The following is a 22683-nucleotide window of genomic DNA, read 5'->3' on the forward strand; positions in this document are numbered from 1 at the left end:
ACACTTCTTGCTCTGGTTTATGGAGTTTTGCTGTTGTGCTACCACTGCAAATAAACCCTACTGTAGGTGAAAGTTTTCCTCTTTTCATCAGGTGCATGTGTATTCTCTTTCCATTATAACTTGAAATGTCTTTTAATGAATTTTTAGGGAGGAAAGAGAATGTGTTTGTACTGATGAACACAGATGTCTCATGTGGGTTTTTTCCCATCTCCTTAACACTTCTGACACAGCACAAGTTTGGTTTCTAGCAGACAAAAAAATCTCTTTATGACTGGAAAACCATAGGACTTCTCCTATCCTTAATTTGGTACAAAACACATTTTGTAATATATTGAAATAGGTATGCACTGAGATCCCAGAATTCATCCTCCCCAATCCTATCTGCAGCCCAGTAGTGCAATTAAAGGGAACTCTATTCTAGCTTTGTGCTACAGAATGTAAGTTCTTCATATATGCAGGGACAGGAACTTGGAATTTATATCTCAAGTAAAAATGTTGGCCTGTTTCCTCTGTATTATAGCAGATGTAGAAAAACCAATTATTTTGCACAGTGCTTCCCTTGACTGATGTCCTTGAACTATGTCCTCTTGTGCATAAATGTCCCAAACAGTAACTGACATTCCTGGGCTACCACAAATCTGGCCTATAATAAAAAAGTAGATTTCTCCATAGATCCACAGATCTGCTTCCAATCTGGGTCTTCCTGCTTAGGCCTGGTGTACTTTTTGGGAGATGTGTTAACCTATTGTCTCAGGTTTGCACTGGATGTTTTTTTTCCCCTTGAGATTGCTAACTTGTAGCAGAAAATAAAAGTTGTTTGACTATATAGTTTTTCTGCCTTTGAAAATACCATAGTAACCTTAGTGCACTCTTATTTTTTTAAAAATCTCGTTCTTTTCTTGCAGTACTTTTAAAAAGTCATGAGAATTAGAAGCGGAAATTTTAGATTGGAACTTTTTGTCTTAGAAATGGCTTATTCTCTTTGGGCTTCCTGCCCATATTCTTTTCATACCTTGATACAGTTGCTGCCACCATCCCTCCTGCGGTGTCACTCTCCAGTGGTCCCATTGTATTAATCCTGGAACTGCCTCTTCAGAGTAAATTGAATCATCTTTAAGGTTCAGAGAATTATTTCAGGATGTTATTATTGGGCAAACCACTGACCTGATATTCTTTCCTCAAAGAGAATAGACTAGGTTATGTTTCCATCATACATACTTGCCCTACATGATTTCAGTACATCTGGCTGAAGTCAGTATTTTAGTCTTTGCTTTAATTTCTTTTCTGTCAAACACTTCTGGCAAATTAGGTTTAGCACTGTCCATCCTATTCCCCTTAGGATTTTAATTAGTTCTCTGCTGAGCGCCTAGTACACTGCAGTTGTATGTATTTGATTTCTACATAATTATTTGTCAAAACTGAGTGGTAATGATTCCATTAACTTCTGTAATGCATTGCTGTATATCTGCAGGTGAAGCAAAATTGAGGGGGGAAGGGGGAAACCAGATCAAATCCGTTCAGATATCACTATAAAATGGTTAAACTCTCAGCTTAGGCTGTGAGTGTGTTCTGTGTGTGAGCAGTTGGGTTTTTTGACTGCTAGAGAAGGAAGAAAAACGAGGTAAACATGAACCCTTCTTTGCTTGGTGTCCCTTAGGACCTGATCCAGCATATCATCCTCTGCCATCCACTATGCTTGGTGATGCCAAAGACACAGAATGCTGCTCCATGACCGCAGCTGAAAGTTCTTGTATGCTGAGGAAAGCTGGATGTGTGAAAGCACAGCAAACACCTCTGGCTTCGTACAATGTGCCCTTTAACTTAGGTGACATCATTGGTGGGACTGGGATGCAGGTGGGCTGTCATGGCAGCCTCCTGCAGGCACCAGCCCCTCAGGGACTAATCTGCCTCATGTGCCTTGGAGGATACCTCAGGCAGTGGGCTACCTGTCAAGGTGTACACACTTGGCCAGGGATTTGGTTTGTCACTTTTCTCTCTCCTTGTATTCAGTCACATTCCCACAAACTTCAGCAGTGACTCCCCTGGGCAAGGAGAGCCCACCTCAGAGTAATGAACGTGGTAGAACTGGGTTTATAGGGCAGAAATCACTGCACAGGCAATCCTCAGTGTCACACTGGGAGGGACAGAGGTCTCCTCTTCGTTCTCTTAGACATGAGAGCTGTTGCATGTTCCCAGTTGTTTGAATTATGCAGAGGTACTGGGCAGGGTACCTTCAGCCCTGTTTGTGAAGGAGATTGTTATTGCAGTGAAAAGAAAGGGAGTACAGAGTGTGAGTCCTCACACCAACTCTCTACCCTAGGGAGTGCTTCTTGGTGAAGAGGGGACAAATGCCTTACACGTGTCTGAGTCCCTTTCCAAGTGCAAAATGAATAACTGGAAATATGGAGAGAGTGCATGATACAATTTGATTCTAAATAGAACAAGCAAGGTTTCATCCAAAGAGATTTAAATTTGAATGTGACTTCCTTTGAATTTCACCAGCATTGTCTTATACTAACATTTTACTTGTCTGTTCTTTTTATAATTGACATTGGCAATACAAATGAGTAGCATGGATGCCATTTGTCACTGCAGATTTTTCAGGAGTATGAAACAAATTCATCAGAGTGCTCACATTTGAAATACTCATAGATACGTGTGTGTGTGTGACATACTGATGGCCAAGCACTGACTTTGGTTTTATTCGTTCAAAACTCCTCTAAAAAAGAGCTGGAGGAGTGGATGGGTACCTTTATCAAGTACTTATTCTGGTAGAGGTCCAATGTGAGTCTTCCAGATCTCAGGCCAAATTCTTCTCTTACGCAACAGCAAGCTCTGAAGTCAGCTCTTCTTTCTCTCCATAGCTGAGGAGGTGCTGTTAGTTCTTGCCAATGAGCCTGTGCTCTTCATAGCTCTTTTTTCCCACCTTGTGGGTGGTGATGGAAAGGTGCACATTTTGGGCTTCTGTCACTGCACAGAAAAAAACCCCCTAGCACTGCATAGGACTGTAAAATACAGACAGAACTAACCATGTTTTTTTTCAAACCTAGAATAATATACTTAATAATGGCAGGTTTCTTTTAGCTAGTGAGCTCTGAAAAGAACAAAAGGATGGCACAGAAACATTGAAAATGGATAGTTAGTACCACAAAGCGGGGCTTTTTTTGCAGAGTTTCAATGCTGAACCCTTTAGAAGAGAGTACTTACAGATGTTTGATTTCTTTCAGGTCTTCAGATTTTGGGACATTATACACAAAGTTGAATCTACAGCCTGGGATTGCCACTGTTATTGACAATTTCTACATTTGTCCCACCAACAAAAAAAAGGTATGTGGCAAAAAAATGACTTTTTATAGTGCAGGTGAAATTCTGCAACTATGTAAAGTGTGTTTTACAGCTTTCAAAATTTAGGGGAGTGGTTTTCACAATGTTGCAGATCACCTTAGGTTCATTTGTGACATATGGAAGGGGGATATTTATTGTTCCTGAATAATATAGAAAGAAAAAAGTGCCTTGATGATCACCAAAAACTTTTGAGGGCATGGACTCCTGGCAATCAAGCTTTTGTGGAGTTTTCCATGGAAATGAAAAAGGAAATTCTGTCACTTTTCACACATCCCAGCAGATTCTGGGACTAACACTCAGCCTCTTCATCCTTTATGCACAAATTTCATTGCATGTCCCTTAATATAAAGTATAGAGATTGGGCAGGCTGTCATTAAGAATGTTGTTTATTCTGTGTAAAACCTTAATTAAAAAAAACCAAAACCCCTCTCCTTGAATCTCTTTCTTAAGAAGTGTTCCTGCATCATTACCAAACCAAACAGCTTTTCGTGGAACCTTGGAAGATTGAGTGGACTTTATAAGTGAGAGCAAAATTGACCCATTGAGTGTAGTGACAATAGATGTTATATTAGAAGCAACAGGAATTGTGATTATGAGAAAAAAAACACAATAACAACCTTTCTGTGTTGGCAAAATGCCCATGATTTGAACAGCAAGAATTGTGAAATATAATGTGAATAACACAAGCATAGTAGGTCTTTCATGAAATAAGGATTTTCTCCTGACAAGGGCCCATTAACTCCGATTAATACAGGAGCACTGATTTCAGGCAGAGGCCACTGGTTGGAAGGACAATGTTAGTTGTGTTTGTCTGTCTGTTTTGCTTAATCAAAAATCAGTGGAACTCAGTGAGAGTGACTGAAGGATTAAGTACATATTTTATTTCTCTTGAAATTGTCACTGGAGTTTTTGTGCCCAAACTAGGCTGTCTCTGAGCTCAGGAATATATTTTTAATCCGCTGCAAAGCCAGAATTTTTTTTTTTGTTTGTTTCTTGAGGTGGAACTACCACCAACTACAAAGTTTCTTCCGACTGTGTATATTAGATGTACAATCTATTGATGGTTTCAAGTTCAAAAGAATAAAACCAAAATCTTTACCCATCTCAGTTTCTTGAATAAAGACTAAAAGGATGAGCTTAATGAGAGCAGCCCTGTGAAGGATTTTTACCAGCTCAACTAGCTACAATATCAAAGCCTGCCCAAGAATAGGGGGTCAGTGACTGTGGTGGTGCCAATTGCCTGATAAAATAAGCAGCAGTAAGATCATTGCTAAATTTCAAACCTGAAGGACACACCAGTGTTTACAATAAAACTCGTGCTAACGCTTAGAAAAATCTATATTCTACTCAATCTCTTAAGTTGAAGTTCCAAGAGATACAAATCCTGCTTAGTAATCTGATATCATATTGAAATCCATCTGACAGAAAGTCCCTTTGAGCCATTAGATATGCTATTTTTATTCTGAGATTTCCTTCTACAAAGATGTTCAGTAACATACAAACAACAAAAACAGCAGAGCAGAAAGGGTTTCTAGGACCTGTAAATGATGCCAGAGGGAGATATATTTATACATGCAAATGTACATACATTCATGCATACATGGTACAAAAATGATGAAAATTACTAATTACTGCTTTAGCCAACAGCTTCAGGCTGGTCTTGGAGGTGTTGCAGTCACACAGAGAAGGTAAGAGGGAAGTTGTCATGCTGTAAGAGCTTTGTCAGTTGTAATGGGAAATTTTAGGTACTAGAGATTTGATTAGGACATAAAGACTGCCAGCTGACCTCACCAAAGTTATTTAGAATATTGGAAGAACATCCCTGTCCATGCATTTCAACACAGTTGCACTGGGGTGGAATAGACTATTCAGAGTTCTGAATCCCTTTTCTAAGCCAAGCAGAAGTCTCAGGTTTTCACTCATTCCTGATGTTACCAGCCTTCAGATCATTATGGTTTTCTTTAACAGTTCACATCTTTTGAAATGTGCTCAAAAGAGAAACTGGATTGCTGACTGTGCATACTGGAACTGAGCATGCACTTTAAATTTAAAGCACAAGTAATCCCACTTAGCATTTAGGGACTGGGAATATGCATGAAAGCAAAGATAAGACATTGATGGGGATTTTTTAATACTTTGCATATTAAACATTGTTCTATGTTTTCATTCCATTTACCCGTTGTAGTCCTCATCTGTGGAAGAACTGATTTTGCCCATTTAATGCTCATTATTTCCACCTCAATGTCATCAGAGCATTAACCCCACCTGATTTTAGCTCTGTGCAATATAGATATCTGGTCAAGCTCTCCTCCTCTAAATGAAAGGAGAAATGCAGGTACCTCCAGGCAGTTCATGCTGTTAAAATCATAGCTCTTTGTACTTATGAGAATAAGGTTGAATTTTCTTGTGAAGTTCCTGCCTTTGTAACTATTTTGTGTCTGAACAGAGTCTAACTGTGGCTTCTTACAAAGATATACAAGAGATGGGTCATGGCAACTAAGTACCACACTGCCACTCTCTCACTTCATCTGTCAATTCCCTCAGGACCTGCAGATGCGTCTCATCAGGTCCCATGGACTCATGTACCTTCAGGTTCCTTAGATGGTCTCAAACCTGATCTCCTACCATGGGAAGTTCTTCATTCTCCCGGTCCCCCACCTTTGCCTTCTTTGACTTGGGTGGTGTGGCTGGAGCACTTGCCAGTGAGGAGATAAACTCCATCCTTGCCAAACCAGCATAAGATGGGACATTTTTTGTTCGTTTGCTTTGGAGTGCAATTAAATTCAACATCTGCTGGAAGACTCCAGTCTAGTTCTTGGGTTGACATTATTTCTTCAGTTCACATCTGCTGGTATACCAGCTCCTGGAGCGACCAAGATGTCACTCACTCTGTGAGCTGCAGTTATACTGTACAGAGCAATGGGCTGTGGGCTTTATGAAGCAAATGTGAACATGTACTGTAAACTTTCAGTCCCTATGAATTACCCTACTTTGCTTTTTCTTAAGATGTCTTGAAAAGAAAAAAAGTTGATACTCCTTATCTTCCCTACCCCATTGTTTGGGAAATTGAAATTCAACAGAATTATAATGCTGTTGATGAAGAAGTACATGAGCAGATGTGAAAAGTACAGCAGCATCCTTTTCACATAGTGCTGTATGGAAAAGGGATTGTATGAAAAGAAAAAAAAACCAAAATTATAAGGTAAAATACAGGAATGGTGAGGACTGTGAAGTAGCTGGAGGAAGTATGGAAATAATTTATAAAACCCACTAAATCCATCCAAAAAGTGGCACATTCCTTTTTCCTTTTACCCCTCTATGAAAAAGTTGTGATGAGTACTGTTCATAGGTCTAAACGAAGAATCAGGAAGGAGTTGTATCAAGGTCATGGCTACACAATCTTTTGACAGTTGAGGTAAATTCCTTCAGTCTGTACCTTTTTCTGGCTGAAAGCAACAGAACTCTGATGAAGAAATTGTGTTGCTGCGGTTACCACAGGACTCAAGCTATAAACCCCAGTTTTGAGAAGAAATGATGACAAATCTCTGAGGATAGAGTTTTAGAGGGCTTTGTGTATTGCTCTGAATGGGCCTTTCTGGTGAAATCATGGGATGGACTTGTGAACTGTGGCTGTATTATTTGTGATCCAGAGCTGCATTGCAGTCAGTCAGCTGCACAAGTAGAAAACATTTTCACCTACCTGCAAATGACCATGTAGAATCCCCCAAAGCTAATGAAACAACGGAGTAATAGGTAAGGTAACACTGTAATTAGGAGTTCACACTTCCTAAGTATGCATTAATATATGCTTTGCATTCTCTCTGGTTTTAGTGTAATGTAAACCTGCAACTAAAGACACTGAAACCATTATTCTGATACAGTTTTGGAAAGTCATAGAGTAATGAAGGTGGGTTCTTCTGTGATGCTGACTTCTCCTTTTGAAGCACTTTTTCATTGATCTGTGAAGTAAAATAGTCTTACCCTGTGCAAGCCTTGAAGTACTGTGCAGTGATAAGGGATGTTCCTGCACTTTAAACAACACATTTTATGCAGTTATCTCCTTTTGAGTAATTACTGTATGCCAGTAGCATAGAATGGTGCAGGAATCCCGTAATGTACCATGTGGGGGAAATAATTTGTATTCTCTGTTTTCCAAAACAATATTATAATTGTGATTTGGAAGCGATGCACATGGTTTGTGGAGTATGGGACTATGGTTTCTGTGGTGTCAGTCTGGAGTTACATGAACAAAGTAAATTCTTTCTACAAAAAAAAAAGCAGAATTCAGTTTCACTAAAGTATCAACAAAATATTTAACAATTTTTTAGGGCATATATGCTGTTGGATGTAGAAATTACATATTTGCCTTAATTCTGTTTATATAATGGTGTTGGGGAGGAGTTGAATGAGCATACTGATTTTTTTTCCCCGCATTCAGTGCGTATTTTAGTTTTAATTCCTGCTGGTGCAACTGGTGCATCCATTCTTCCTTTTGTATGCCTTTGGAAAATAGGCAGCTAAGCAGTTTATATTCAGGCTTTTCATATTAAGAGAAAATAAATGTTGATTTTGCTTACACCAACTTATTAGTTAAATGGTTGAACACTTACATTTCCAAGCTGTCACAATAACCAATGGCTGCATGTTTTTCCAAACTAAAAGGCAAGATGACAAACGTGCTTAGGTGTTTGACAAACAATGCAGAGCACTTGAGATAGTATTAAGGATATAGGCTATCTTATACAGTATTTTAACACCTGATAATTTAAAATAGTATGAATTACACATCACAAAAGGGTATTTGCCACAGCTATAAAAGCATTTCCCAAGATGCAACTGGCTTGAGCAATGTTTGTAAGCACTTACAGGTAAATGCAGTCCTACATCATTTTGACATTTGTCTTTTAGAGCAGAACAATTGGTAGTAGAAGTTGTCAAAATGCAGTATGACTACGTTTACTCGTAAAGAATAATTCTACTCAAGTATCAGTTTCCTTAGAGACCAGTCCAGAACATCTGCCAAAATAGAGAGCAGAATTATCTTACACTTTTATTAGTAGTGAACTAAGGAATAGAGAGCAGAATTTTCTTACACTTTTATTAGTAGTGAACTAAGGAATATTCCTTTCAAGAAGGTGAGTAGTTACTTCAGGAAGGTTTCCCTGTGAAATTACAGAATATGAGTCTGTGTGTTGTGTTTTCTACCATGATGCCTTCTTTCCTTATAAGCAGTGTCACCATTCAGTTTTATTCTCGTGGTGCACCACCAGAGCACTGATGTGATCTGACTGCATCATTTTGCTTGAGAATTCTGTACAGGCCTGTTCAGTTTGCCTTCAGAATTTCCAAATACTACCAGAAGTATGCCCAGGAATCAATTTCTTTTTTCACCCACCCATACTTTGCTAGTAGGTAGATTGCTGTGGGAGGCAGTCTTGGGAAGAAATACCAGATTTTATTCACACACAGGTGATGAGCAATTGCCTAGTTGACAACCAGGAAGCTTGCTAGAAATGCAAGTGGAACTCAATAGGTTGAAACAGTCAGAGCTTTCACTGAGCTGTTAACTGGAGTCACTGTCCCCAGCAGAGGTTCATCCAGCACCACCAGAACCATGACATGCAGGGGGAGGATTTGATGGATGCTGTTTGATGGGGTGTGAGTGTGTATACGTGAAAAAAGTAGGGTAAAGCTTTGAGAAACAGAGAGTGGAACAGTTGAAAATTAAAACCATAAATGGAACAATCACTAGGAATCTGGCTGTTAGAGAAGTATTTGAGCTATTTACTGGATAAATGGAGGCTAGGAGCCACAGCTTTCCAGTTGGACTGATTTATGCTACGGTTGAGAGACCAGGGCTTTTTCACACTTGGCATGTAAATGGAGTTGCATAAAAAATGTGTAACTCCTATGTAATTTTCATATTGTAACTCCATGTAACCCTTCCAATAAGTCAAAGGTAGTAGCAGTGTAACTATTTTATTTGAGTATACCCTCTCTCTTAACCAGTAGACTATGAATGCATTTTTCTACATAGTGTGACAGAGAAAGGTTTGGTTTGGTTTCCATGAAAATGTTGCAAACACTTTCTAAGCATTTCTCCATCCTGTTCTTGTATGTGCAGAGCTAGAAAGGAATTCCCAGCTTTCATTGATCACATACATGTTTGTCTTTGAATACTTTTTTGCATGATGTCTGCTAAAATATTGAACCATGTGGTCTGAAGCTGCCGCTAAAATTTTTTGTGTCAGTTCTTCTTTTTTTGAACCTAGAAATATTCTATAGCACCTGAAGTACACTGTGGTTAAAAGCTGCAATTCATTTAAAAAGAGAAAGAAAACAACCCACAAAAAAACACCAAGCCAACAAACCTGACTAACAGGACAAGTGACTGCCACGAGAAGCGTGTGGGTTTCCCAAAGTATGTAGGATAATTGCTCATCAAGGTAGAGGGTGTGTGGCCTAAACGACTGCACACTTGAATGGACATTCTGTGTTATTATTCTATCCTATCATTCATTTGATGCTTGGAGATCTCAATTAAAGTTTTTGAGATTGGCCTTACATGGTGATTTTGTAGCCTAATGTGCAACTTTTGCATTCCTTTAAGCTCAGGCATACAGTTATTCTAAGGAAAAATAGACCTGTCTTTGCTGCATGCTTATTATGGATGTTTTTGTTCTGTTTTTATGAATTTCCTGTCTAAAACTCATTAGTCATAAAAGCAGACCAACAACTACCTAAAAGCCATAATGTTAAATTAAGTTTACTGTAGTGAAGCCAAAAATAAAATGACTAGTTGGTGGGAGTACAACATAAAAAAGATTTATGTGAAAATGGAAAAGACCTCTGAGCAAGTGTTAAGAGACCATTGTGCATATGATTCTGCACTTGAGAGACATCCATTTCCCTCCCAGTAATTCTGGGAAGAGAAGGAATCCAAGCATCGTATTTTCAGCAAGGTTTTATTTCCTATTATGATGAGCAGGGGTCATTGCTTGGAGAAATAGGACTAGTCAATCAAGAGCACATAGCAGAAAGCATGTCTGAAGCTGCCCTCAGTGTGCTGCTGAGGGACTGACTGGTCAGAGAAATCGTAAGTGGGAACGCACAATGTTATACACCAGAAGGGTTTCAAGAACAGGGATTTTGATTTACTATGTCTGAAAATAAGGGTAATTTTGCAAAATTTAGTCCAGGCTGTCATTTCAAAGCTCATTTTTTTAAAATTTTAATTCTTATGCCCAATTTTAAATCTGAGTCATATGCCAGAGAAAATGGGGGCGTGTGTGGATTTGCTGCACAGGACATGAGGTAAGGTGTGTGTTTCCCTTGGATAGCCTGTCCATGTGCTCACTGACCTGCAAATACTTCTGAAATCCTTCTCTGCTTAAGATATCAACTAAGGGAAAAACCAAACTCAACTAATCAAACAGAATTGTCTGTGGTAGGTCTCCAGACCTCAGCAAGACCTGAAAAAGGCTTTTCTCCAGCATGGCAGAGAATTTCTTGTGTCCTTGCAAGAGCTACAACAGCCTTCTAATCAATATTTTTGAGGGTCATGCACACCTTTTTTTTAAGGCTATACAGTCTCATGATAATATTATCCTGGAAGATCTGATGCAATATGGAACTTGCAGAATTAAATATAAGAAAGAGGCAAATCATAATATATGGAATAGTGTCCAAATGAGAAGGTGTCCATGTGAAGAATGAATAGTAAGTTACCGAATCTGCGAGAATTCTCTTGCACATAAAACCAGAAAGGAAGATGTGGTTGCATTAGTGAAGCTGAATCTTTGCAAAAGGTAAGAATAGAAAAGAGAAAAAAGCTCGTTGTAAAGAGGAAGTGGTAAAGGATTAATAACAAGCATCTTATGGTACTCAATAAGTATTAATTAGTTGCCCAGTATGCTTGGATGAAATGGGTACAGGTAAGTCTATAGAATGGAGTCAGGTTTTTGCTAAACTGGCATATGCAAAATGAGGGTTTTCTGTGATTAATTTAGACTATTTATATCAATTGCAATTATCCTGTGTGTTGAGATTACTCTTGTCTAATTATTTACTGAACATCACAACATGCCTAGAGGCTCTGTCAAGGTTCCATGCTGCAGAAGGGAGGAAATTGGGAACTCTTTTGTCTTAACTCAGTCTAACCACAGGAACAGCTAACCAGTAGGTCCATGTTAAGGAGGTTATGTGAAAACTCCTAAACAGTATTTGAAGAAAGATCAGTAATACCATTCAGGAGGTCTGCAAGGACAATATACAGTAGGCATATTCCCAGACAGCCCAAAAATAATGGTGTAGTGTGTTTGAAACATGTTCATCACACTTACTGATGGATCTTCTGCATCTCCTGGAGACCTGTGTGTTTCCTTCTCATTTCCCCAGTGATGGAACGGCAGCATGAGTCACAGCTTCCACGCTTCATGCTATGCTGGCATTTTCCAATCTACTGATGTGTCAAACGCTGCTTCTCTTCACTGTAACAGTTCGACTTCCCTTCGCTTGTGCTGACCACACAACCTCCTCTGGCTCTCTCAGCAGCAGCGATGCAGCAGGATTTTTTTCCCCAGAGCTGGCATGGAATCACAGTGGAAATGAGCAGGGTTTAAATTGTTGCCATGGCCATTTTGCAGGGTTGGCAGCATGCTCGCCCCCCTGAGGATCCCCGGGGCTGCTGCCCCCCTGCCCTGCCAGGAGTAAAACTGGTGCTTAAACCAGTCAACTGCTGCAATCTGGCTGTCGTGGCACAAGTATTTATACAGGACTTCTAGACTAATGTGGAAGTTAAGTATTCCATTGATTTTGTTTATTTCGCTCTCTTTGTGGCATTTTTTGGAAGGGATAAATGTAACTTTGCTTACCTGTTTCTAATTCTGAAACAAGCCCTGATTCTCAGTAGCCAAGGTCCCCTGCAGCAGTGGCAAACTGCTACTGAAAAACCAGGACCTGTGTGGCAAATATATTTTAATCATACCCTTCTAATGCAGCTTGCACCCATATATTTCAACACAGTCAGCAAAAATCCATGAGAAGATAAAACAGGATGTTTCTATTTTATTTTTGTTTTAACACAGTATGTGTTTCTGTCAGGCAGAGAAAGATTTTTCCTCCTGGAAACTGGATTCGCTTACATTCAACTAAGTCACCTCTGAAGCCACTTGGTGCTGGCCTCTTTGGGGCTTGTTCTAGACACAGACTTTTTCCGTCTGTGGAAGTAATGCACTAGGTTGCTGTCATCCCTTCATGGCAGAAGATTGCTATCAATGGAATGGTGGACTCTCCCTAATATTGTTGGTTTGGTTTTGAGAAGGGATCTTCTGCCAGCTTGTTTTGGATTGTGCCTAACTACTGTTTCTCTTCTTAACCTTTTTTCATGATTTTTTGCAACCTTTCATCACCTCTTTCTGTCCTTTCATCTCCTAATTTCTTTTCAACACTCTCTGTCTTCCATTTCTGAGCATTACTTCTTCCTATACCTCACAAGTAGATTCTGGACCAAATTAAAGCTTTTTATTTCATTATAATTACTGAAGTAAAATATTATTTAGGAGAATGTAGCTAATTGTCTATGTAACTATTAAAAAAATCACAATATTCTTGGGATAATAATAAATCTGCTGACACATCTCTTAACACATTCATAAAATGAATCTCTTCAACAGCGGTGGTAGGATGAATCAATCAGGGAGCTGTTAGCCACGAAACCTGACTTGAGTTTCCATGACCTTGCACAATCCTGAGCCTCCCTGAAGCCTGGCTTCCCATTGCCTCACACCTTGTAATATCATTTGCCTTGTGCAAAAACACAGTGACAAGACATGATTTGACAGCCTACCTTACAAGGTAAGGTTTTGCAAAAGGTGCGGAATTAGTCTGGTTTAGTTTCCTAGTTTAGAAACTTAAGATGACAATACTGAAGTCTGTATATGATCCTACATACCTATGATCCCTAAATAAGTGCTAAGTGTTTTTATGAACCCATTTCAAAAGGAATGCACATTTATAAGGTATTTTTTCTATCACATCTCTGCAGTGCTGAACAGCATTTTAAGATTTGCAGCATGCTGAAAATAATTGTTATAAATATGTTCATATGTTTTTCAAGATTGTTTAGCATTTATCAGTCATGGCTGGTTCAGTACATAGGTAATAATTTGAATATGATGGTAGTACTTATATTCTCACTTAAATGAGGAGAATAAGCTACTTGTCCCAAGCGGAACAGGATTATTTTTTGCTGCAATTGCTGGGTCTACAATTTACAGATTTACAAACTTATTCTCAGTCCTCTAAAGAATATTAGCAGTCTGGCCATTGAAATGACTTTTAGATTTGACTTTAAAATGCTCTCATTCTTTTCTAGAAGACACTAAGTCTGTGCAAGGAGGTCTGGTGGAAAGGTCTGGCGATGGAAGTGCATCAGGTAGCACTGAGGGATTGTGGAGTGTTTATCTTGTAAAGCTTGGTGCCAAAACTGGGCAGCTTGGATAAAGAGCTGTGCTTTCAGTGTAACTATGACTACAGGAATCAGCCTAGGATCCATGGGAATAAGCAAACTTCTCATGTCAATTAAGGATATTAAATGCACTGGAGTAGTTTTTTAGTTTTTTTACACATTGCATCACTTTAAGTGCTTTTACAGTTTGTTTCGAATGCAGTGCAAGCAGGCATAAAATAGTGGGTTTTGGCTAAAAGTTCCAGTCTGTCCATGAGAATAATAGTATCTCACACTTGGTTCTTTCTGTGGGCTCCAGCAAAGACAATTCTCTTACCTACTGCAACTGAAGATTTCAGAAATGCTTCTCTTCTCTTCAAGGTGCTGCAACACAGGAGCAACAGATCTGGGCCTCTGTTTTTTACATATTTGCTCTAGAGAGCTCAGGGATACAGGGTTTCATCTGGGTCTTGGGATTGCAAAGCCCAAAGGCTCCTCAGAAACTCTCACATGCTGTACATTATTGCAAGGTCCAACTGTAACTTTTCACTTGACTTAAGATGAAAAAGTCTATAAAACTGTCCTTTCTGGACTAAAATGCCATTCAGGAGGTACTAATGTTCCATTCCAATATTGTTGGTATATTAAAACCACTTGTGAGTTGTACTCTGCCATAAGATCTCAAAATTTTATATGCATGTAGATGATTTGGTGTCTCTTGTTAATAGCTTTGGGGATTCTGGGCAGGTTATAACGTTTCCCTTTTACAGATGTGGAAACAGAAAGATATAAATTACTTGCATGGGAAAGAAACTAGAGAAATTTAATAATATGCCACACATCTAAGTCAGTCTCTCAGCTTGAAGCACAAAAGTAGTCTTTTGCCTCTCAACAAAATAATAGATTAATTAAAAAAAATACATTATTACCGGTTTGGGCTAGTGGAAGGTCTGTCAATACTGTAAATATCAGCAGTCAAATATATGAAAGTGTATTTTGGAAAAAAAATCCCACATAAAAAACCAGAAAAGTTAATATTTCCAGAATGAAGGACTGAAATTTAGGAAGTATTTTCAATGGTAAGATCATAATTAGGTTTAAGCAAAGACCTAGTAGATTTTTACACTTTTTGTGTTGTTGTTTTGTAAGATTAAATAGGTTAATACACAGAATTTGATAAAATATTAATATCTCTTCTAAGACTAAAGATGTGACTTCTGAGTCAAATTTCTTAACTTTGTAGAAAGCCTATCTGTGAAGATAATGGAAGTTTTAAAGCTTTTATGAAGTGTTAGAGGCAATTTGCACAACATCTTTTAAAAGTTATACTCAGAAATTAAAATGGGAGTTGAATTTTAGGTACTTGGTTGGAAAACATTGGCCCTGTGATTCTGCACAATTCATAGAATTCACTTTTTATTAACACTTATCTACTATAAACCAGTTACCACATAAAGCCTGGATGTGTTAAGATCAGAAATTTTTATCAATACTCTCAAAAATTCCGAAAAAATAAAAAGTTTGGAAAAGATTTGATGGAGTCAAGATAAGAAAATCCAGTAAGATTAAGTGAAATATTTTGCTTAAACTGTGATCCTTGTAAATGTAGCATTTTAAAAGTATGTCAAGGTTTGCTTATAAAAATAATAAATACTCCTAATTAAAATTAGTATTTGGCCTCAGAAACCTGCCAAAATTAAAGTGCGCATTGAAAACATTGCATTTGCCACTTCAGCGTTTTTGGACCAAAATTTATTTTTTCTGAAAGTGCCCTGACATTTTAATAGCCTGTAAAGTGCCAGAATCTTATACATTTTTTACTCTGATAGCTTGTAAATTTTTGACTCACACAATATTTATAACTGTGAGTTTACCTCAAAGTTATAAGATATTCTGCTCTACTTACATATTTCTCAAATTCTTTGATTTGTTAGTAAGGGGATTATCTTCTTCCCCCCCTTTTTTTTTGAAACTAAGATATTAAGAGGCAAATTCATTAGGCTTATGCTTGCAGTCTACAGGTAACAGTGCTGTGTTTTTCTGTTTTCTTGTGTTCAGTGGTCCATCATTTAGGCGATTGTCAGTTATTTATCTCTTTTGAACATTTCCATAGCACACTGGGGTTTGTTTGTGGTGGTTTTTTGCCCTCTCTTGTCTGCTCTCTTTGACTGAAGAAACTACTGCAGCTTGTCAGCAGCTGAGGTTGGACATTTTGCCGTTCCTTTATGCTACTCTGTCTCCTCCCATGGCATATAAGCCATGTTCAGAAATGTAAGCTAAATATCATCCAGGAAAAAAACAGAGAAAGGCTAAATCTCTAAATGTTCATGGTAGAAAGTAAGTTTATTTAAAATCAGCAAGTGAGGAGAATGCTAAAGTCCCCCTTTCTGCCTTCTCTGCAGATCAGTTCAGAAGCTTCAGCTAACAAAATTATCCCCAAAGGATACTGTGTTTGTAAACTGGCAGTGACATCTATTGTGGCCTTTACCAGAAATCTCCACAGAAGGTCTATTCTCAAGGTTGTAGCCATTTTTGAAAAATGAAAAATAACATGAGGATGAACAATAAATTTTCAGTTTACTTTTTAATTCAGTTAAATATATGTTGATGGTTGCACAGTAAGATGCTATTGTACTTTTCCCCTGAAGGGTTTGAGTTTCCAGCTTGTTTTCATTTCTTAAGGAACCATAAAAACCAGGAGGAAACCTCCAATTTAAGCTTGCCCAGCTCTGTTGTAGTATATTATGTGGTAATCAGAGGTACCCCAGCTTGATGACCTTTCATGTAGGGCTGTTGTTTAGCAGTGTACAGTGCTACAATCTGGCCTTTCATGTGTTTTGAGTATTGATTTTCCAGATAGAAAGAATGGCAATAATAACCTGGGGAGGTCTGACATCACTATGACCTGGTTTTCTTTTATTCCTTGTGGCTGCAGTTAGTTTATGGGAGCAGTGGGCTGCTAGAAATGGCATATCTCTCCCCACTTTGCTTGTGTGAAAGCTCCAAAAATGTGTTTCAATAATGTCTCTCCCTCCAGCTTTCCTTTCCAGCTTATTTCTATTCTACTCCTCTTTTTCTCGTCCTACCCTTCCAGCTGTGGATCGGCCTGGAGGGGGCTTTTCCTGGCACCCTCACCCCAGAAGCAGCAGCAGCAGCATTAAGCTCAGCCTGTATTGCTGGGCAGCCTTGCACTGGCACCGGTAGTGACTGCAGCACTGGAAGCTGAGGGAGTTGTACATCAGATACAAAATTGTATATCAGATGGAACTTTGGTCAAGAATCACCTCAAACCGGTGCTCTGTTTTCATAATGTGTTATTTCTTTCCTTTGGACAAAGAAATGTACTGGCATTATTTTGTCCAAATCTCTTTGTAAACTCACTTCTTCCCTTTCTAAAGCTTCAGGGTATGAATCCCCAGTTCACCCAGGAATACCATAAAATCACAGAGTAATTTATATTGAAAAAAACCTTCAAGATTATCAAGTCCAACTGTAAGCCTAACACTGTCAATGCCACTACTAGACCATGTCCCTAAGTGCCAGGGAGACAAGTCCCCCATGTGAGGGTCACAAGGGCAGGACCTGGCACTTTCACCTTGTTGAACCTCATCTCAGTGATCCAGCCTGTCCAGATCCCTCTCCAGAGGCTTCCTGCCCAACTTCGTGTCATCTGCGAACTTACTGAAAGTGCGCTCTTTTGCCAAGAATGGTTGGACCAGATGATTCTTGAGGTCCCTTCCAACCTGGTATTCTATGATTCTATGGTCCCCTCATCCAGATCATTGATAAAGATATTAATGATCTGGATGAGGGGATTGAGTGCACTGTGGTGATGGGTGGCTTCCAAATACAGTGAGTGTGATGGTGGTTGCTGTGAGACTAGTTCTATGTGAAGAACCCATAATTCAGATGAAATGCTCTCCATGCCAAGGGAATGACAGTACAAGGAGTAGTAGTGCCACATGGGGTTGAGCTGGTGACTGATGTCAGTACTCCAAATTTCTAAAAGGAATGTCACCAGATGTCTTTGTAATCTAAGAGATGTTACTCAGTCTAAAAAACTCTGTGTGAATGGGGCTCTCTCATGGGAATGAGGTTACTTACTGAGCATTTCAGAATACAGTATATTGTCGATATTTGTCCATCACGTGTAATGGTGGGTATGCAATATTTATAGTCTTTCCATAAGGATTGCTGTTGGGAATAGTGGAGTCACAACTGATTACCTCAGCTGCTGCTTACAAAAGCCAGCTGAATTACCACAGCTTGGTTGGAATAATCTAGCCCTGTGTTAGAAGTATATTACCCAGTAAACACAATGCAGTTGATGCCTGTTTGCAGAGGCCTCACTCATTTCAAAAGTCTCAGGAGACAAAATAATTTGTTTCTGTGGCTGAATCGCTGAATGAAAGAGAAGCCATTTATTATGTGAAGTAACAGGACAGCATATGTTTCACTGCAGCGTGGCTGGCAGTCTAGAGCCTTGAAAAATATGTTCTTGTCTTCAGGGAAGCGTAGACATCAACTTTGTGCATCTCAAGAGGTGTTAAAACAACATCTGATGAGTCAAGTTGCAATCAAATGAGCCTTACTGGGGAAGAGCAAGCAATATAGTCAAGGTTTTGACAACAGCCATTTTACCTTTGCCTTTTTTAATCAGAGAAAATCTACTGTGATTTCTCATGAGTTTTATCAAGCTTTACAATAAAGAAAGGTGCCCTGAGCTGTTCTCTCTCTCTCTCTCTCCCCCAACCATCCTGAAATTTAAACCTCAAAAGTGAAAACAAAATGTTAAAGTAAAATTTGTATTTTAGCTTCTTTTCTCTTACCTATTAAAAATTACTGACTTTGTCACCTAAGATTTCCTGAGTCACCTGCTGAAACTGCCTTTATTCTGGAAAAATAAATTGCCAATTTTAATTTTGATAATTTTCTAGATCACTTTGACTGCCAAAAAATATCCTGAACCATTATTTCTGCAGATGTATGTAGTCCTAAATTTGTTATGTTTGTGTTCAGATATGCCATTCTATCTGTCTTCATATTATAAGAAACCTATTAGGTGTAACTTTGGGCAGTTTAAAGTTTGTATTTTCTGGTAGAAGACATCATTGATGCTCACATTTTTAGCACCCTCGCACCAAGTAAAATAGGAAGAGATGGTAACCATGAAAGGCTTTTTATGCCCAGCAGCTTGCAAACAATTTGAAAAATAGTCAGTCCTTGTACAAGATAAAGATGAAAGGTCTGTGAAAAGGTTTTCAAAGTGTGTGTGTTTCTAGAAGGTCAAGCAATTTCATCACCAGTGCTAGACATAGATGAGGGACTTCATTTGCTGCTGATGAAAACAGCCCCAACAGAAGAGGTAACAGTCAAATGTGTGGAGGGATTACGTGCTTTGGTTGGATCTATTATGCTGAGTAAAAGGTGCATAGCTAAGGAGTTTCATAGCAAAGCCTGAAGTACTGATTCTTCTCTGAAAGTACAGGGAAAGAGAAACCATATTCTGCCCAGATTTGGCTGGTTAAGGTTGGAAGCAAAGGTTGGTTCAACAACAGCTAAATATGGATGATTCACTCAAGGAGTCTCAGCTGGGACTATGACACAAAAATTAACAGAGGCTCAAACCAATATTGCAAACCAGTCAGTTCCTTCCATGGTGCCATGCAGTATTCTTGCACATCCACTTAGAAGCAATTGCAGCAAAAGGAGAGATAACTTGGAGACCTTATCTTCTTTACACCTCACTTGTTCTCAGTCAAAACTGATGCGATTGGTTTCCTACACCATCCTTTGTGTTAATTTAGAAGTACCCGTGCTGTTTGCTGAACATGCTGTAAGCAAATGGGGAGAGATGCCTTGGGTGTGAGGTCTCTCATTTCTGTTTATTTTTCACCTCAGAATTCTTCTTTCCTCACAGATGTCATATTTATAATGCAAATTAGGAAGGATTTAAGGAAACCTTTCATGTTCTCTCTTCTTGCCGTGGTGGGGAATTATCACCAAAAGAAACAGTGACCTTTTCCTCAATCAGAAATAATACTGAAAATGAATTAAATCGGTAGAGATTATTTCAGTAGGACAAAACTACTTAGTTGTGCTGTACCTATTACATCACAGGGAAATTGCTACATTAGGATGGCTAATAATTGCCTTGCTGAATGATCTCATTTTGTTAGTATACTTCATATTGTTGCATGTTCATTGCAAGGTAGGAGAGTGGTGACACTGCATTCTGTTGACATCTTTTTATCAATACTTGATCACTGCTCTCAGGAGCAGTGGTTTGACTGGTTCATGGGTGACAGTAGATAAGACAGCATAGACAAATCTTTTAAATATTTTTACTTTTTTTATTCTTTGGTTTCTCCATGACTGAGCAACATGGAAGAGCATTGCAGGCAGTGTGTTGCTCTCAGTGCTGCTATACGAGCTGACCTAAAGAGTTCAGTAAAGAGCTGAATACTGTGGGGAAAAAAAAAAAAAAAGTAAATTCGGTGGATTTACTCTTGACAATGTAAGTGAAGGGGCATTTGTCAAAATATTGTACTAAACTGCTGCTACGTTTGCTTGTGTCACTTCATTCACACGTCATCACCCTTCTTGGAGCATAAACCTTTGGTCTGCCATTAGAACTGTGAGTGCTGAAAATAATTTCTTAATTGTTCTATGCACTATGAGTATCTTTATTATCAAATTATATCCTTATGACACAGATTATAGCTGGATATATATGATATTCAATATAAATATGATAAGAAGTTTCACTACAGCTCATCCTTGATTAAGAATTTATTTTACTCTCCTCTTAACTAGGATTGACTGAATCACAGGCCATTTCATTTAAGAGGCTGTATGTGAGAGCTTTGTTGATTTTTAATTTTCCTCCATTGATTTTCAGCATCCAGAGAGCACTTGTTCTCTAATGGCTCTCTGTGTTGGTGTTTGCTTGCAAATTGAAGTAAAAGATAAATGGCTTTCCAGGTAATACATCTCCAAGGGCTTCCACTTGAGGGCTGGTGGCTGTTAGTAAAGCTGCATTATGTTTAGAAAAGTTCTGTGCTCAAACAAAAACATTCTTGAGCCTCTTAAATGTGGTAACATTGTTTTAAGTTTGGTGTGACAACAATCTCTAACTAATTTATAAATCTTTGCAAGGAATTGCCCATTTGTCCACATTTTTCTACAGAACTTAAATGCTCTGCACTTTTCATCTTAGGAATTCAAATGTGTTCCTTGCACACGTTTTCCACAGCAAACAGTTGATTTTTCAGTAAAAGAAGGGGAGAAGAGCTGCTGGTATTTGGTTAGTTTTTAACTAGTGTTTGTACTAAAATGCAGTGCTAAAGGTTGAAAGTTCTGGCCTTCCAATTGGAAAACAATATTTTTGAAAGGGCTGTGGATTTAATTTTGTAATCTTTGCTTGCTTAAGAATGTTAAGGTCATCTATAGTATAAATTTCTATATTTCAAGACTGCTTGTACACTGTTGCTGTGATACATTGTTACACTGTGTAATAGTGTTCTGTCTTATAACCACTGGTAATGAAAGGGTCCTTATTAGCACCTCTTGCCCATTACCTCCTCAGACCAGGCTTTGCTGTGTAGAAAAGACATATCCTTACTCTAGGCTTGAGTTAGAAAACCATGGGAAAAGTGTGAAGCCCTTGGAGCCCCAGAGAGATGATCCCATGGATTGTGAGCCTTATCTTTCGGAAATGCTGGGCAGCATTTCTTCCCATCACCTTCTCTGTAAATGATTGCTATTTGTTGCCTCAGACAGCCCTATTTTGGTATCAGGTAGCTTTATGCAGCGTGTACACATAGACTGCAGTATGTATTTTCATACATTCAAATTTTAAAATTGGGCTAATGCAAATTTTTAAGAGAGTTCAGTTATTAAACATATACTGCTTCTATGGCATCCATGTCTTTTCTTAATTAGGGTTTCAGCTTTTCAAATTCTTACTGTAAAAATCAGTAAGAATTTGGCTTAAGGGACCTGTGATACATTTTTGTTACTCTGTGTTTCTCATGCCCCTTATTGATCTTAGTTCAAGCAGCTTCAGCAAAGATCTCAAGTGAGATTCATATTCAAATATCTGGATCAGGACTGAATCAGTTTAACAAACTAGTCCATTGGCATATAGGTCTAAGAAATCAAAGATTCAATCTGAAATGAGAAAAAGTTAAAAATCCTGGGATCCTTTCTCTCCTTTGCTTCTGTGTCATTTTGTGTCTCCAAGATGGGTTATTAGAACAGCCTTAACAGTCCCCTTGCCCTGCAGAGTCCAGCACTGGTCAGAGTTTCATCAAATCTGAAGAAAAAAAGCCTGAATTTCAGGTTGGTTTCTGTGTTCTGCTGCAGCAGAAGTTTAAACTGTTCATATTTGGCACTAAGCACATGGATGATGCTATTGACTTCAGTGCATGAGGTTAAGCATTTGCACATTGCATTTGGGAACTGGGGAATAAAATGGAATACACAAGATTTAGTCTTTAGACAGAGGAGTGGTACAGTAACCTTTCCATATCTTAATTTATAAGTGAGAAGAGTAGCTTTTTTTCCCAAGCAAAGGAAGTCACTGTTTTGTAGCAAAATGCAATGTATCCGAAGCCTTCCCTTAGCTCTTTTTTTAAAGTAATAAATTGCTGATGGCTGCGTCTGCCACAGGGCATACAGAAACCTTTTGCTGGAGGCTTTGTTTCAAGCTTGGGAGGCTTTTCCTTCTCAGTAGTCAAGCATATTACATCAGATGTGCTTTTGTTTTGTTTCTTCGATGCAGCTTTCAGGGTGACCTCTGCTGAGATAAAAAGGACCAAAACCACTGTGGTTTTTCCTAAAGCAACATCTTCAGCAGCAGTGGGCAGTTAATCACTCTGAATGACACA

At 38.6% G+C, this 22683-nt stretch overlaps 1 protein-coding gene across 7 annotated transcripts in view; it reads left to right on the top strand.

Moving 5' to 3' along the window:
• Window positions 1-22683, top strand: part of SORCS2 (sortilin related VPS10 domain containing receptor 2) — a 551093-nt gene that overhangs the window by 308608 nt on the left and 219802 nt on the right. For all 7 annotated transcript variants that reach the window (XM_039384495.1, XM_039384497.1, XM_039384498.1 and 4 more), the window contains exon 3: window positions 3228-3327. In XM_039384495.1, the coding sequence (XP_039240429.1) occupies window positions 3228-3327 (100 nt within the window). The remainder of the gene's footprint in view (window positions 1-3227; window positions 3328-22683) is intronic.

The sequence above is a fragment of the Pipra filicauda genome, unplaced genomic scaffold, assembly GCF_003945595.2.
Source record: "Pipra filicauda isolate LSUMZ 115617 unplaced genomic scaffold, ASM394559v2 scaffold35_size7292922_pilon, whole genome shotgun sequence".
In the NCBI taxonomy this organism is placed as follows: Eukaryota; Metazoa; Chordata; class Aves; order Passeriformes; family Pipridae; genus Pipra; species Pipra filicauda.